The sequence below is a fragment of the Salmo trutta genome, chromosome 40 (genome assembly GCF_901001165.1).
Source record: "Salmo trutta chromosome 40, fSalTru1.1, whole genome shotgun sequence".
In the NCBI taxonomy this organism is placed as follows: domain Eukaryota; kingdom Metazoa; phylum Chordata; class Actinopteri; order Salmoniformes; family Salmonidae; genus Salmo; species Salmo trutta.
Window position 1 is genome coordinate 22676838 of NC_042996.1, and position 17970 is coordinate 22694807.

General features: G+C 44.2%; 1 protein-coding gene across 2 annotated transcripts in view; it reads left to right on the top strand.

The window, feature by feature from the left end:
* LOC115180575 (copine-8) overlaps positions 1 to 17970 on the top strand; it is a 133689-nt gene that overhangs the window by 69846 nt on the left and 45873 nt on the right. For both annotated transcript variants that reach the window (XM_029742762.1, XM_029742763.1), the window contains exons 7-9: positions 15826 to 15889; positions 16259 to 16362; positions 17252 to 17356. In XM_029742762.1, the coding sequence (XP_029598622.1) occupies positions 15826 to 15889; positions 16259 to 16362; positions 17252 to 17356 (273 nt within the window). The remainder of the gene's footprint in view (positions 1 to 15825; positions 15890 to 16258; positions 16363 to 17251; positions 17357 to 17970) is intronic.

The window sequence follows — 17970 nt, forward strand, 5'->3', positions numbered from 1 at the left end:
GAGAACACCAAGATTGGCAAATTCGCCACTGGCGCCCTGTGCTCTTCACAGATAAAAGCAGGTTCACACTGAGCACGTGACAGACGTGACAGAGTCTGGAGACGCCGTGGAGAACGTTCTGCTGCTTGCAGCATCCTCCAGCATGACCGGTATGGCGGTGGGTCAGTCATGGTGTGGGGTGGCTTTTCTTTGGGGGGCCGCACAGCCCTCCATGTGCTCGCCAGAGGTTGCCTGACTGCCATTAGGTACCGAGATGAGATCCTCAGACCCCTTGTGAGACTATATGCTGGTGCGGTTGGCCCTGGGTTCCTCCTAATGCTAGACCTCATGTGGCTGGAGTGTGTCAGCAGTTCCTGCAAGAGGAAGGCATTGATGCTATGGACCGCCCGTTCCCCAGACCTGAATCCAATTGAGCACATCTGGGTCATAATGTCTCGCTCCATCCACCAACGTCACGTTGCACCACAGACTGTCCAGGAGTTGGCGGATGCTTTAGTCCAGGTCTGGGAGGAGATCCCTTAGGAGACCATCCGCCACCTCATCAGGAGCATGCCCAGGCGTTGTAGGGAGGTCATACAGGCACGTGGAGGCCACACACACTACTGAACCTCATTTTGACTTGTTTTAAGGACATTACATCAAAGTTGGATCAGCCTGTAGTGTGGTTTTCCACTTTTAATTTTGAGTGTGACTCCAAATCCAGACCTCCATGGGTTGATAAATTGTATTTCCATTGATTATTTTTGTGTGATTTTGTTGTCAGCACATTCAACTATGTAAAGAAAAAAGTATTTAATAAGATTATTTCATTCATTCAGATCTAGGATGTGTTATTTTAGTGTTCCCTTTATTTTTTTGAGCAGTGTATAAAATCAACAAAATACAATTTTGTTAATTTGACAAAAATTAATTTGGTAAAAGTGCTTTTATGTACTCTGTGCCATCGTCTTGGAACACCTTACAAAATACTTTTTAAAGTGGACGAACTTCTCCAGATTTGGTATTTTTAAATCACTGATGAATGATCTTGAGACTGATTCCCTGACCTGTCAATGTTTTTAATTAGCTATTTTTGATTTTGTTATACTCTTGTGAATTCTATGGTTTTTACTAGATTACTTGTAGTTTTTCATGTTTGTCTGTAATGTTTGTAATGACATGGTGCTGCCTATCTTGGCCAGGACACTCTTGAAAAATAGATTTTAAATCTCAATGAGCCCTTCCTGGTTAAATAAAAAGTTAAGCTGCAGCTGGCTCAGAAAGAGCGGCATATTTGCTTTTGCTAAGAGTTGAGGAAAGACTGACTGCATTGCTTCTTGTTTTTATAAGAAACAATGTGATAGAAATTCCATATTGCTTGCATAGTCAACTTACACAGAGCTCTGACACACACTTCTGATTCAGTCATAATCGATCTTTGATGGATAGGTAATTTTCATAATTCTGAATAAAATATGCTGTATGCATGCATTATTTAATACAGTACAAAGTTATTTAGGTACATGTACAGTTATTGGTTGTTTACTTTGCTTTAATAGTAATAATCACTGATAGAGTGAGAGAGCGCGAGAAAGGGTGAGAGACCGGTGACAAAGTCCAGGGATATGTGAGACCAGGGACGGTGAGGAACAGGCAGAGGTTGAAGGAGACCAGCCAGAGCTTGCAGGTGTGTCTTGTTCGGCGCACAAATCGTGCATGTGGCGATGACCGCAGAGACATCAGGAACCATGGTATGCCACCAAAAGCGTTGTTGTACAAAGGCCAAGGTCCGACGGGGGCATGGGTGGCAGGCAAGCTTGGAGGAGTGGGCCCACTCCAGGACCGAGGAGTGGACAGCGTCAGGAACAAACATCTGGTTATCTGGGCCCCCCCGGGGTTCCCCAGCTGAGTGCCGTCGCCAGGCATGAGGTGGATAGTATGGTCTCGGGTTCCGGGGGTGTAGCCGCGGGGCTATAGCGACGTGACAGCGCATTCGGCTTGACATTCTTGGATCCCGGTCGGTATGAGATTGAGAAGTTTAACCAGGTGAAAAGCAGGGCCCACCTAGCTTGCCTGGAATTGAGTTGCTTGGCGCTGTGGAGATATTCCAGGTTCTTGTGGTCTGTCCACACAATGAATGGATGTTCTGCCCCCTCCAGCCACTGCCTCCACTCCTCCAATGCCATCTTCACCGCGAGAAGCTCACGATTCCCCACATTATAGTTCCTCTCTGTGGCATTGAGGCGATGGGAGAAGGCGGCGCAGGGATGTAACTTGAGGTCCAGGGCAGAACGCTGGGACAGGACAGCCCCCATTCCGACATCCGAAGCATCGGCCTCCACCACGAACTGGTGGGATGGGTCAGGATGAACCAAGATGGGAGCTGAGGTGGAATGGTGTTTGAGATCCCGGAACGCCCGGTCAGCAGCTGGGGACCACGTTAGTGGAACCTTGGGAGAGGTGAGTGCAGACGGGGGAAGCCAGGGTGCTGTAACCCCGAATAAAGTGGCAATAAAAGTTGGCAAATCCCAGGAAACATTGCAGTTGTGCTCTGGACGTAGGCTCGGGCCAATCCACCACTGCTTTCACCTTCCCGGGATCCATCTGTACACTCCCTGCAGCGACGATGTAACCCAGGAAGGGGATGGTTTAGCGATGGAATTCGCACTTCTCTTCTTTCACAAAAAGCTGGTTCTCTTGGAGGCATTGGAGAACCTGTCGGACGTGGAGCATGTATTCTTGGGCAAAGCGAGAGAAAATGAGTATGTCGTCGAGGTAGATGAATACGAACTGGTTCAACATGTCATTCACCAGAGCCTGGAACAGAGCGGGGTTGTTGGTAAGGCCAAATGGCATGACCAGATACTCGTAGTGACTGCTGGGTGGTTGAAGGCAGTCTTCTACTCGTCCCCTTCCCATATCCGCACCAGGTGTTAGGCGTTCCGTAGGTCCAGCTTGGAGAACACGTTGGCCCCCTGGAGTGGCTCGAAGGCTGAGGAGATGAGTGGTAGCAGGTAGCGGTTCTTCACTGTGATGTCGTTGAGGCCCCGACAAAGAAGAACTCTGCGCCGGCGGAGGATGCAGTAGGACGGATGAACCCTACAGCTAGGGAGTCCTCAAAGTAGGTCTCCATAGCTTTGGTCTCCGGACCCGACAGAGTAGTCATCCCCAGGCAGAGTGGTGCCTGGGAGAAGGTTGATCCCTCAGTCATAGGGTCGGTGCGGCGGAAGCGAAGTGGCCTGGGCCATACTGAACACCTCCCGGAGGTCCTAGTGCTCCGCGGGAGTGGCGGAGAGGTCTGGGGCAACTTCCGAGCCCCCAGGAAGACGTCCCGGGGCAGACTGCGCTGATTTCAGGCAATGAGCGTGGCAGAACTGGCTCCAGCCCATGATGGCACCAGCAGACCAGTCAATACGGGGATTGTGTCGCTGGAGCCAAGAGAATTCCAATACCACGGGAACCTGAGGAGACTTAATATGCAAGAATTGGATTGCCTCGCTGTGGTTCCCTGACACGTACGATACCGTTCAAAAGTTTGACCCCAAACTTTTGAACGGTAATTTAGGTTGATGGGGGTGGTGTTGTGGGTGACCCGGCCTATAGAGCGCCCATCCAGCGCTCTAATGTCCATGGGAATGGACAGGGACTGAGTGGGGATGCCCAGCTCGGACGCCAGGGTAGCGTCCATAAACCTCTCATCGGCCCCAGAGTCGATGAATACCCAGAGAGATTTCGACTAGATCCCCCACAGAAAGATGGCATGAAAAGGGGTGTAAGTAAAGGGAGAGGAAATGTTCCACCAGAGTACTCACTGGCCCACCAGAGTACTTGCTCCTACCAGTGAGCCTGGTCTTTTAGTGGTCAGGTGGCCACAAAATGACCAGTAGTCCCGCAATACAGGCAATTATTCGTGTGAAGCCTGTATAGCCGTTCGGCTAGGGACAGCCTAGCTCTGCCTAGTTGCATCGGCTCGGGAAGAGGTGAATTGGCAGAATTCGGAGACTCTGGGTGGAACTCGGGTAGCCTCGGGTTCTCTCGGCAACGGAGCCATCAGGGACTTCCGGGATGTCTCGGAGGCGAGTTGAAAGCCTTGGGTGGGCAAGAGAAATTGAACCTCCTCTCCTTCCTTCGCTCCCGTAGTCACCCATCGATCCGAATGGTAAAGGCGATGATCAAGTCGAGAGCCATCGGTAGTTCCCGGGCTGCAAGCTCGTCCTTTACTTCCTCCAATACTCCATGCAGGAACATGTCGAACAGCGCTTCTGGGTTCCAGGCACTCTCAACTGCCAACGTGTGGAAATCCACTGCATAGTCTGCCACACTGCGGAAGTCTTGCTGAAGCTCGAGAAACTTCTGGGCAGCCTCTCTCCTGGACAATGGAGCATTGAAAACGTTCTTCACCTCAGCCACAAACTCCTCCAGACTGAAGCAAATGGTTGACTGTTGTTCCCATACTGCCGTAGCCCAGGCGAGAGCCCTCCTGGACATCAGCGTGATGAGGTATGCTATCTTAGTGGTCCGAGAGGAAGGAGGGCTGCAGCTCGATGATGAGGGAACACTGAGCAAGAAATGCCTAACAGGTGCCAAACTCTCTATTCAAGCGTTCCGGGGGAGGTAAGCAGGGTTCTCATCCTATAATCACATCACAAGAGCCCTAGTTCTCCCAGGTCAATAAAGGTTTGAAATAAAGAAGGGATAAATGGGTAAACAGTAAAACCTTGGATAAGTACACACCCTGGATAGGAAGCTCAATCTACTATTCAAACAGTGAATACTTTAGCTATTTTTACAAAATTATCCCTCAATTAACAAACCGCCCCCCTCTTTTCAGTTTTTTGTTAAATTGAAAACAGCTCTTGAGTTAAGTAAATTCTGCCGGAGCAATTTGCATTCCATTTCCATAATATTATCAATAAAATCTCTTTCCCCTGCAAAGGTAATATTAATTTAATACAGGACATGAGGTTGTAGGAGACTAGAGAAAAGTTAAATGGCTTTAATATAGACTGCTGTTGTGTGAAGGAGGGAGAGACAGACACTGCAGCAATACCCTTTTCAAACTGCTGAGCCAAGCCAAGCCGAACTCTGCTGGCCTGGTTACCAATCTACCTACGTTGCTGGAACTGTGCTTGGAAAGATGTTTTGAGGTTGTAGTAGTGAGGACAGAAAATAATGTCTGCCTGAGTATTTGAGTTGAACGTACCCGACTCCACCTGGGGGCGAAAGGGGGCTTAGCCACCTCAGTTTAAATTTGTGCCCCCAACCTTTTAATTTGATGTACCTATATAAAAATAGCAAAAAAGTACAAGTGACAAGACAGGTTGGTGCCAATGGACAGAGCGTGCCGCTGTGTGTGTAGTCAATCAAATGTATTTATAAAGCCATTTTTACATCAGCTGATGTCACAAGTGCTGTCCGGAAACCCAGCCTAAAACCCCAAACTGCAAGCAATGCAGATGTAGAAGCACGGTGGCTAGGAAAAACTCCCTAAAAAGGCAGGAACCTAGCAAGAAACCTAAAGAGGAAACAGGCTATGAGGGGTGGCCAGTCCTCTTCTGGCTGTGCTGGATGGCAATTATAACAGTACATAGCCAAGATGTTCAAACGTTCATAGATGACCTGCAGGGTCAGATAATAATCGCAGAGGTTGTAGAGGGTGCAACAGGTCAGCACCTCAAGAGTAAATGTCAGTTGGCTTTTCATAGCCGATCATTCAGAGTTAGAGACAGCAGGTGCGGTAGAGAGGGGGTCCAAAACAGCAGGTCCGGGACAAGGTAGCACGTGCAGTGAACCGGTCAGGGTTCCATAGTCGCAGGCAGAACAGTTGAAACTGGAGCAGCAGCATTACCAGGTGGACTGGGGACAGCAAGGAGTCATCAGGCCACGTAGTCCTGAGGCTATGGAAAGGCACTGGGGCGGTGAAAAGTCACTGGGGCTGTTAGGTATGACTAGGGCTGTTGCGTGGACCGTATTACCGCCACACCAGCGGTCACGAGTCATGAAGGCAGTCAAATTCCATGTGACTGTTTAGTCACGGTAATTAGGCTTCTTCTAGCTCTGATGCTATCATTAGTAGCCTACCAAACTTGCTAACTGCCTGGTACTCAGCACTTTTTATTGTCCCTCTAATCACTCTGACATCAATGCAAATGTAATCGAAAGTCAAATCAAACACTTCATGAGCTCATGTTGCGCAACATTTCCGTAGGCTATGCAATTGCGCGAGAAAACAGAGTGATGGCCTCTACTAAAAAGAGGAGGCTCCCATCAACTTTCTATTGGCTAGGCCGACTGTATTTATTTCTCAACTTTCCTATTATTAAACACATTGCTTATATTTACAACAGGAGTGTAGCTTACCTGGCTGGCATGAAAATGAACCACGGGGAAAGCGTCCTCCATCCGCTATTTAGGTGCATAGATGACATGTATTTTTCCCGCTGCCCCCGTTTCGATATAGGTGCGTGATAATGGTCCATTCAAAACAAATTTCACACATACAGTGCCAGTCAAAAGTTTGGACACACCTACTCATTCAAGGGTTTTCCTTATTTTGACTATTTTCTACATTGAAAAATAATAACAGTGAAGACATCAAAACTATGAAATAACACATATGGAATCAGGTACTAACCAAAATATTGTTCAACAAATAAAAATGTATTTTATATTTGAGATTCTTCAAAGTTGTCACCCTTTGCCTTGATGACAGCTTTGCACACTCTTGGCATTCTCTCAACCAGCATCACGAGGTAATCACCTAGAAGGCATTTCATTTAGCAGGTGTGCCTTGTTAAAAGTTAATTTGTGGAATTTCTTTCCTTCTTAATGCATTGAGACAGTCAGTTGTGTTGTGACAAGGTAGGGGTGGTATATAGAAGATAGCCCTATTTGGTAAAAGACCAAGTCCATATTATGGAAAGAACAGCTCAAATAAGTAAAGAGAAACGACAGTCCATCATTACTTTAAGACATGAAGGTCAGTCAAGCCGGAAAATGTCAAGAACTTTGAAAGTTTCTTCAACTGCAGTCGCAAAAACCATCATGATGTAACTGGTTCTCACGAGGACCGCCACAAGAAAGGAAGACCCAGAGTTACCTCTGCTGCTGAGAATAAGTTCATTATAGTTACCAGCCTCAGAAATTGCACCCCAAATAAATGCTTCAGAGTTCAAGCAACAGACACATCTCAACATCAACTGTTCAGAGGAGAATGCGTGAATCAGGCCTTCATGGTCAAATTACTGCAAAGAAACCATGACTATAGGACACCAATAAGTAGAAGAGACTTGCTTGGGCCCAGAAACACAAACAATTGACATTTAGACAGGTGTCAATCTGTCCTTTTGGTCTGATGATTTCAAATTTGAGATTTTTGGTTCCAAACGCTGTTTCTTTATGAGACGCAGAGTACATGAACAGATGATCTCCGCATGTGTGGTTGCCACCGTGAAGCTTGGAGGAGGAGGTGTGCCTTCCCTGTAGCTCAGTTGGTAGAGCATGTTGTTTGCAACGCCAGGGTTCTGGGTTCGTTTCCCACGGGGGGCCAGTACGAAAAGAAAAAAAAATGTATGAAATGAAATGTTTGCATTCACTACTGTAAGTCGCTCTGGATAAGAGTGTCTGCTAAATTACTAAAATGTAAATGATGGTGTGGGGGTGATTTGTTGGTAGCACTGTCTATGATTTATTTAGAATTCAAGGCACACTTAACTGGCATGGCTACCACAGCATTCTGCAGCGATACGCCATCCCATCTGGTTTACGCTTAGTGGGACTATCATTTCTTTTTCAACAGGATAATGACCCAAAGGGCTATTTGACCAAGAAGGAAAGTGATGGAGTGCTGCATTAGATGACCTGGCCTCCACAATCCCTCAACCCAATTGAGATGGTTTGAGATGAGTTGGACCATAGAGTGAAGGAAAAGAAGCCAACAAGTGTTTAGCATATGTGGGAACTCCTTCAAGAGTGTTGGAAAAGCATTCCTCATGAAGCTGGTTGAGAGAATGCCAAGACTGTGCAAAGCTGTCATCAAGGCAAAGGTTGGCTACTTTGAAGAATCTAAAATCTATTTTGATTTGTTTAACACTGATTCCATATGTGTTATTTCATAGTTGTGATGTATTCACTATAAAGAAAAATCCTGGAATGAATCGGTGTGTCTAAACTTTTGACTGGCATTATATATTTGTAAATATTACCATCATCTTTGAAACACCAGAGCTGTGTAAATACATCCACAACTTATTTGACCCTCTACCTGTCTGCCTCCTGCTGAATATTTGTCCATACTACTGCTAGAAGGCCCCTATTTTATGCGGCAGAGGTAGGCTACAGATTTCGAGCCAACCTGTCACTTCAAAAGCACTCATTTATCTTGACCTCTGAGTCTCTGCATTTGTACTTTGTTTGTTGTGTTATAACGTCATATAAGCAGAATTCAATATAATTACCCTTGGCGATTTTAACTGCCCCCTTAGTCACTTTATCCTGTCGCCGGGTCTGGTCTTCAGAGAATAAGACCCTCATTGTGTTGAGCTGAATCAAGGAAAGTAGCTCAACTGTGTTAATATGACAGCGTCTTTGTAATATTGAATAGGGCTAACTGGCTCAGTTAAAAATGTCAGCCTTTCCAAGGCTTCACCTGCGTATCTCTACTGGGGGGTGAAAGGAGAAGAATACACACTGTACGTTGATTTCCCTGGCTCAGGATGTGTTGTCTAATGATAATTGTTATTTCCTTCAGGCCTCTCGTCTTTCCAAGGGGGAAGATAATTGCAGGCGCATCGTATGCTAATCCACCCCCCCCCCCCCCCCCCCCCCCCCCCCCCCAGTAACGCCACAGGTTGCTAAGATTCTGCTTCTCTCTCTCCTGACGCTGATTGCAAATCCATGAGTCTTGATTAGAAGTTTTCGAAAGTGTTGATTCTGAATACACACAGACCAAGGATGGGGTGGTGAAGGAGAACCAAAGAGAGGTGAAAGAGAAAGCGAGATAAAGAAGAAAGAGCGAGAGAAGGGGAGGGATAGTGAGATGAGAAAAGAAGATATGTGTATGAGCAAAAGAGAGGTGAAAGCAACCGAGAGAGCATCTACTTCTTAAGGTGTTTATGATGATTCATTTTCACATATTCCATTAAAACCGCTTAAGGATCCGCCCCTTTTTTTCAATTTTAATTTAAAATTACATACCCAAATCTAACTGCCTGTAACTCAGGCCCTGAAGCAAGGAAACACATATTCTTAGTACTATTTGAATGGAAACACTTTGAAGTTCGCAGAAATGTGAAAGGAATGTAGGAGAATATAACACAATAGATCTGGTAAAAGATAATACAAAGAAAAAAACAACCTTTCTTTTGTATTTTTTCGTACCATGATCTTTGAAATGCAAGAAAAAGGCCATAATGTGTTATTCCAGCCCAGGTGCAATTTAGATTTTGGACACTGAGGGCAGCAGTATATGTGCAAAGTTTTAGATTGATCCAATGAACCATTGCTTGTCTGTTGAAAGTGTTGTATCAAGACTGACCAAATGTGACTAATTTGTTTATTAATAACTTTTCATGTTCAAAACTGTGCACTCTCCTCAAACAATAGCATGGCATTCTTTCACTGTAATAGCTACTGTAAATTGGACAGTGCAGTTAGATTAACACTAATTTAAGCTTTCTGCCAATATCAGATATGTCTGTCCTGGGAAATGTTATTGTTACTTACAACCTCATGCTAATCGCATTAGCCTATGTTAGCTCAACCGTCCCGTGGAAGGGACACAGATCCCGATTGACCTCCAGACTGTCCTGTCATCTGTTAAGTAATAAATGCATATTTTAGTCTTCCTGACAGAAGATCATTATTACTTGAGTCGTTCCTTGAAATGAGTGCCTTTTGCGACCTTTGTGACCTGTGTGAAGCTAGCCACAATAGTGGAATTTGCGGTTTGTCTTCAAAATAAAAGTCCCTATCGAAACTGATGCAACAGATACAAATAGTGCATTAATGACATATTTTGACTACAAAACGCTGAACATGGTTGGAATGTTAATTTAATTCAACAAAAGACAAGTAGTTAATTTCACACAAAAAGTTAAATCTGTTGAAATCGCACTGTTGGTGTAATAGACTAAATATGAGCTGTTTCTCTTATTGTGGGACTTTAACTTTGGGAAATCACGTCATTATCCAGACTTTTGAGCATATTGGCATTCATATTGCGATGTACAGCTTTAGCTATGGGTCTTGGGCAATGTTCCCTCTAAGCTGTGCACAGCTACACCGGTACTGCCACGCTGTAGAAATACCAACGTGGGCAGAGAAACACGAGATTGAACTTCACTCAACTTTCTAGAGTTTTCCCCATTAGTTAACACTATCAGCATTTCCCTTTACTGTGAAAATTGTGAATGAATCAACTCAATATTAGCGACTTTCAAATACAACATACCGAAACAAAACGAACTATGCAAGACTGATTATTACGGATGCGTGATATATCGGTGAACAAAGCAGATGTCTGTCTAGTTTAACGATGTGCAAAAACGATGTCAAAGCTGACGTGCATACCTATTTAATGAAGGTAATGACACCACATAAAATTTTGCGCTATACGTGCAACACAGCATTCCTAAACTAGCCCACAATGTCTGCTGTGTGGATCAGGCAGTCAACAAGTCAAGCAGTCATTTTGAAAGAGTAACAACATTTCAGCCAGACAACTCAAAGTTGAAATCCATTAAAGCCAAGATAATGGAATTCATTACCCTTGACAATCAACCATTATCTGTCATGGGTGATGTTGGCTTTCACCGATTGGTCGAGCACCGGGTTAACACTACCAAGTGCGCTATTTTTCAGATGTTGCCCTACCGGAGTTACACAGTAATAGCTCACTGCTATTAACTTTACGACATACATACTATGGAACGCCGTTTGGGTCTTTGCGTGTCAAAAAAGATACAGTAGCACTGTCAAAGCTGTACAAAAAAGTCTGCAAACAAGCAAACACCGGCCACGAACGATGTGTTTACAATACCGCGTTGGTAATAAAGCATCATTCGACCGCAACTTCTGGGGTAGCTAGCTTTAGCATGGTACCTAGCTAGCACCAATACAACCAGCCTGAAAACTGCAGTCATTTTCATTATTCTTAGCAATGATTTAGGAATCCTTGTGAGTAAGTATTAGCTAGGTTGCCACTTGTTGTTCGACTATTGAAATTGAACTTCAGTTCATGAAAAAAAAATAGCTAGCCAGCTACTTAACCCTGTTGCCGAAAGCTAACGTTATAAGCAGCCAGCTAGCATCATCTGGCTAGATGAGGCTCGACCTGACCGGTTATGAGTTGTGAAGCTAGCCACAATAAGGATTAGGCACAATAGTGGAATTTGCGGTTTGCCTTCAAAATAAAAGTATGCCATTGACAGTAATGGAAATGAATAGAAATAGTAGAATTATGCCATACTTTTATTTTGGAAGCTAACCACAAAGTCCAAAATTGTGGCTAATCCTTATTGTGGCTAGCTTCACATTGATGACCCGACCACCATTAATCAAATAAGAACTGTCTTATAAATTAGGGTTAGTTTAGATGATGACACCTAGCTATATAGTTAGCTAGCTAACTATATAGCTACTGAAACAGATGTCGTTTTGCTATGTTTTTGGGGAAGAACGTTGTTTGCATCCATGAGCTAGCTAGCTTTTTTTTATGACCAGCACTGTAGGAGCGCGAGACAACTTTACCAGCATCCTAGCATATGTATCGATGAATCGTTGTGACATATGAAATACGAGTGATTGTGTAATAATTACGTAAAAAATGAATGAACGCCTTAAATTATAATGTGACGTGCAGTCATATTCAGGTCCTGATTGGTCAACAAGCTTATTTGACACGTCAAATAGTGTTAAATAGTATCTTTTTTGACACGCTAAGACCCAAACGGCGTTCTATAGAAATCCTGGTTGAGAATGAAACGACTGAACAAATGAACACCGAAACAGCACAGCAAGTAAGTGAAAGAAATCGGTTTTGATTATGTTTTACTGGTAATGGGGACATACATAAATGCAAATGTGTGTGTGTGTGTGTGTGTGTGTGTGTGTGTGTGTGTGTGTGTGTGTAACCTTTATTTAAGTAGGAAAGTCAATTAAGGACAAATTCTTATTTACAATGACGGCCTACCCTGGATGACGCTGGGCCAATTGTGCGCCGCCCAATGGGACTCCCAATCACGGAAGGTTGATACAGCCTGGATACGAACCAGGGACTGTAGTGACGCCTCTTGCACTGAGATGCAGTGCCTTAGACCGCTGCGTCCGTGTGTGTGTTAACTATTTAACTGTATTAGAATGCTTAAAAGGCCGCAATTTTTTTTATGTAGGTTATCGGTATCGGCCAAAAATGTCATACCGGTGCATCACTACTAATTATGCATGATATGTTGTTGTAGGCAGAGCTACAGTAGGCCTATATGCAAGGAAACCATTGACATATATGGATCTGTGCCATTCACTTTGAACTGTACTGTTTTTACAGCATGAGCAGATGCGCTCATTTTGAGATCAAAGCGAGAGCTGCATGTAGCGACTTGTGCACATTTGTTCATATCCTTTGCTAGTTAGTGAGTTATTAACCCAGTTATAGATCATTTGTAGTCAGCAATGGGGGAGTACATTGGCTGCTACTGTAGGCTGAACGATAGAACAGCTATTTCCATGTTAAAATGTAATGGGATGCATTTTCTCCAGTTTTTTTTATGGTAGGCCACACTGGTAATTTTATTTTAAAAATGTATTTTACCTTTATTTAACCAGGTAGGCTAGTTGAGAACAAGTTCTCATTTACAACTGCAACCTGTAAGCCTACATTAGGATCATATAGCCACAGTAGCCTACTTGACCACTGTTAAAACTAACTTCAAGTGGGTACAGCCTCAGTGTTTACAGCAAACACGTGCCGGATGTTGCATAGAATTTTCACAACGTTCAAGTTTGCGCTCAGCAGACCTGAAATTTGCTCAGTGATGGAAAAAAACATTGGTCTTGGGTCCATGAAATGGGGTATCAGCCTACTCGGTGACACCTACGGAACACAACTGAAAAGTTTACACAAATATTAGAGTTGTTGCTCTTATTGTGGGACTTTAACTGTGGGAAATCACCAATATTGAATTTTAAAAGCCTGTTTATATTAAATAAAGTGTCCTTTAATATAGACCACATGTATAATTCAATAAATCAGCATTTTGACATGTCACAGTTGTGTTCTGTGGGTATCACTGAGAAGGCTGATGACCCAAGACCATACGTAAGGCTGTATATTGCAATATGAATGTCAACACGCACAGTAGGTTGACTGGTGAGCTAATGTGACTGTCAAAGTCCTGCAATAAGAGTCTACAATACTAATATTTGTGTGAACTCTTCACAGTTGTTCTTTGGGTGTCACTGAGTAGGCTGATACTCCATTTCATGGACCTAATATCCAAAGGTAAGGATGTATGTTGCAATGTGAATGTCAATATGCACAATAGGCTGGATAGTGAGGTGATTTCCCACAGTTAAAGTCCCACATTAAGAGCTATGACGCTAATATTTGTGTACACTCTTCATAGTTGTGTTCTGTGGGTATCACTGAGTAGGCTGATGCATATCTTTTTGTGGACTGCATTCTTGCTTTACCTGCACTAACCCTATGCCTCCCCCATTATTAAATAGAATTGGCCCTATTCCTGCCACCCCCAAAGGCCTGTTGGTACAGTAGGCCTTGCCAACCAACCCAGGAGGAGCTCTGTGTGCGAGTCCTCAGATGGCCCTGGTCTTGTTTACTTGTTTGATTTATAGTCTGACTGACCCACTGAATTAGATGTGATGGGATGGGACGGAGCTTTGTTTAGCCTGCTGTGTGGCCCCTCATCAGTACACATTCACAGTCACCCGCACAAAGAGACAGCAGCGTGTGTCTTTTGGTGCAGCTCTGGTCTGCTTGCTTGCATGCGTGTGTTGGCACCAAGGCAAGAAAGACAGGGTGAGACCGAAGAGAATAAAGGGATTTTTCTGTTTTTTCATTCAACCACTCCTATTGTAATAAGCATAGGGAGGAGCCAGTTAAGCTGACGTTCAGTGTCGTTCATGGGGGTCGTATTATGGCAGCACATCTGAATTGTGCTGATCTGGTTAGTCAGGCAGCAATCAGCTTGTGGCGTGTCCCAAATGGCACCCTATTCCCTAAATAAGCACTCCTTTTGTCCAGACCCATATGGGCCCTAGTCAAAAGTAGTGTACTCTAAAGGGAATAGGGTGCCATTTGGGATGCAGCTTTGGTCTGAAATGCTCTATTCTATTTAGAGTGAGTGGCTGTGCCTAAAGGTTACATTGCACCACTTTTCTGCTGCATTCAGCGGCACACACACTTTTAGAGCTAGCCTCTTTGAGGCACTACACATATGCATGCAAACACACAGACACACACACACACAGTGGGAAAGAGAGACAGAGCGAGAGAGAGTGACTGACTGGAATTTGTAAGTGACAATCCAAATCCATAGGTGTCTATTACTGGATGAGAGGACTTGTGGAATACTTGTGAAACCCTGTCTGAATCCTATTTGTGTGTGTCATCCTGTTGTTAACATGTCTACAGCAGGATTTCCTAACGTGACTTGTCAATATATGCTGGGGAATCAACTGCTACAGTTTTTAAATTCTCATTTTTTTGGCATTCTAAGATTAGAACAGAACATTCACAATCAAGCTTCTCTGTAACAGTGGCTGGGCCCGTATTCATATAGCGTATCAGTGAAGGCCTAGGGGTGCTGATCTAGGATCAGTGTGAAAATACTCCCAAGTGTGAAGTTCAGTTTTTCCTCTCACAATTACTCTTGCTACGCTGGCCATATGGAACATAATCCTAAAGTGTCTTTATTTTATTTCTTACATAATTACAATGAGGAGAATGGGTCGATTTCATGGTGGAGGAAAGGGAAGGGAGCACTGGACAGCACACATGACCTAGTTGAATTGTCAGAGAGGGAGGGGAGAGAAAAACATTTACATTTGCCTTCTTTTGCAATTTTACTCCCATCCTTCAGAAGAGGTAGGCTATTGGTTTCTGGGTTAAAAATAGATGGCTGTTCTTCCCAATGTAAAGCACTGATACAAAAAACCCATCCGGATCCATGTCCTTTTGATAGGTCTATCAGCTCTCTCCTTCAGTCTTGCTGGCTAAGTGAAGGGAACTTGTATTACTCTTGTGCTGGGCTCCTCGACCCCAATTTCAGGCTGCTTAAATGACTGCCTGTGTACATTTCTGCAAGGTGGGCCTGGCTAGTGCTATGACACCGCTAGTCATCAGTATTTTGAAGATGACTCTATTTCTCAGAATTTAAGCCTCTGTGGTTTCATTTAAAGTTTATTTTGTCCTTTGACAGGACTTGAACATCGTTTCTTGGAGGGATGGTGGATGTGTTGTCAAAGGGGCCTGTGTAAGTTGGGTGCGTTGGTGTAGTGTGTTGGATGGAATCCTGGATAAACGGTGTCTCGCTTTCTGCTGACCGTTGGGTCAGGGAAGGCTTAAGGGAAGGTGCACAGACAAACACACACACTGGCCTCTCTGTACAGGTGTCAAACCTGCTCTGTCGCTCTCTCTAAGCTCAACTTGTATTGCATGGCTTTAGAGGTGTTTTGGGATACTCAAGTTCTCCATGGCATGATGGGAGAGGTTTGTTATGACAGAGAACCCTTCACAGACATCACCGTTACTGTGTTTCCGTTAGACCATACTGCCCATATAGTCCATTAGTATATCAATGAATGGTGTCTCTGTTTTGCCTTCAACAGGGGCCTTCCTGGAAAGAAGTGTGGAAACATCATTGTTAAGGCAGAAGAGATGGGAAACTGCAGGGTGAGTAGTGATGGCAGGGGATATGGAGGGAAAGGGAGTTTTGGGCTGCATCCCATTCCAAAAAAGCTGACTGCCCTTGTTAACTTCCCAAACCATACATCATAACCCACATAAGGACAACATCAATCAATAAACACTTTGCCATGGCACATACATTAAATTATATTGTTATGGATCTACTATCATAGGATATATCTCTCACCTTGATGCTGAGTGGAGTTGCCGTGTCCTGTAATGTTACTGTTGACTGATCTGCATGAATGTCTGCATCTACTATCAGAGGTCTCTCACCAGTATCTGCAGTGAATACTGAGCTGTGAGCTGTGCTGTCAGTTTCATCAGTCTCAATGTCTCTCTCTGTTACTTTAGGAGTCAGTGATGATGCAGTTCTGCGGGAATAAACTGGACAAGAAAGATTTCTTCGGCAAGTCGGACCCTTTCCTCGTCTTCTACCGCAGCAATGAAGATGGAACGTGAGTCTACTTTACCTACCCCTTCTTCAGATCCTCTCCTCCATTCAATTCCATCCATCAGTCTGTCTGTTGAATTCCTGTGTTTGTCTTACAGCCTACAGGGTCTTCTCTCTCATCAACACGTATCCGAGGGGTCAGATACGCAGGTCTACTCCTCTGAGGAGAGGCTTTATTACACACACACACACACACCTATGTTACAGCCGGCAGAGCAGAGAGGAGATGACCTAGCGGGAGCAGTGGCTGGAGGGAGAGCTCCCTATTGCCCCACTGGCCTCTCTGTACAGGGGTCAAACATCTCTCTGTTTCTGTCTCTGTCTCTCTCTCTCTCGCGCTGTGTGTATCAGTTAATGGTAGATGATGCTCTCTGAACTCATATTCCACACTTCACTATATTCACCTTAAAACCATTTACTTTTGCAGTGAATGATGATTATACTGAGTATTCCTCAGTTGATGGTAATTGCTCTTAGATCTGAAAGATATTTTTTGTGCTGGTCATCATGATGACATTTCAAAAGTTTTTTTTTTTGTAGCTCAATATTTTTGACAAAGTACGGAAAAGAGGAATCAATATCTTTGAGAGTTGTATCACTAAATGTGTGTGATTTATCTTCTTGGGGGGGAGAAAGATCTGAAGGAGTTAAGTGTCAAAGAGACGTTTAAACTTGAGAAAAATCTGGAGAAAAGCACAGGAAGGTAGTCTGTCTCGCTAACTCTAACTTTGCACAGACACTCTGAGGGAATGAGGGAGAGAGAGTAAGAAAGAGAGGAAGATGTGGGGAAAAATAGATGGTGATTTAAAGAGGAACAGTGAAAGGAATATTGTCCAGTGATTGACTGATCCATTGATCAGTGTATGACTTGTCTTGTCTCTGTGTTTCTCCAGGTTCACAACCTGCCATAAGACAGAGGTGGTGAAGAACACACTGAACCCAGTGTGGCAGGCCTTCAAGATACCTGTCAGAGCACTCTGCAATGGAGACTACGACAGGTCAGCGTGTGTGTGTCTACGTGTGTGTGTGTAGTTTGGCCAGCAAGATTAGACTGGCATTTATTGTTTTGCTGAAGTGTGTGAGGGCCATGGTGATAATCTTTTTTTCAACAATTTGAGTGCTTTGTAAAAATGGTGACAGGATCTAACAGGATCTAATCTGCAAGAGAAGAAAATAGTTTTTAGATGGACTCCATTTTATAAGAATCACCATGCATTCCTTGGTTGCTAAGGTTGCTGTGAACCTATTAAATGGAAGTTATTATAATGAACTCTAACAGAGATATTAATGCTTGGTCTGCTTTTGAATAGCCTTCCTCTCTGCAATCATCATTCTCCCTCAGTGGAGGAGTCAATTCACATGCCTGACTGACAGACAGGTGTCATGCTCTCACTCAGATGCATTGGCCCTTAAATCCAGGGTGTAAGAAGCTGCAAAAGTTTGAAATCCCGTGAGTGAGTGAGTGATGTATAGGATCTGCAATCCCATCTCAGGGATTGTGTTTGTATTCATCTTCAGTTGTCAGCAGGATTGTTTGCCAGTGATAATGCACAAAGCCCCAGATGGATGGTCTGAGCTAGTCAGGCTGCAATGATTGGAGCAGAGCTGAGCC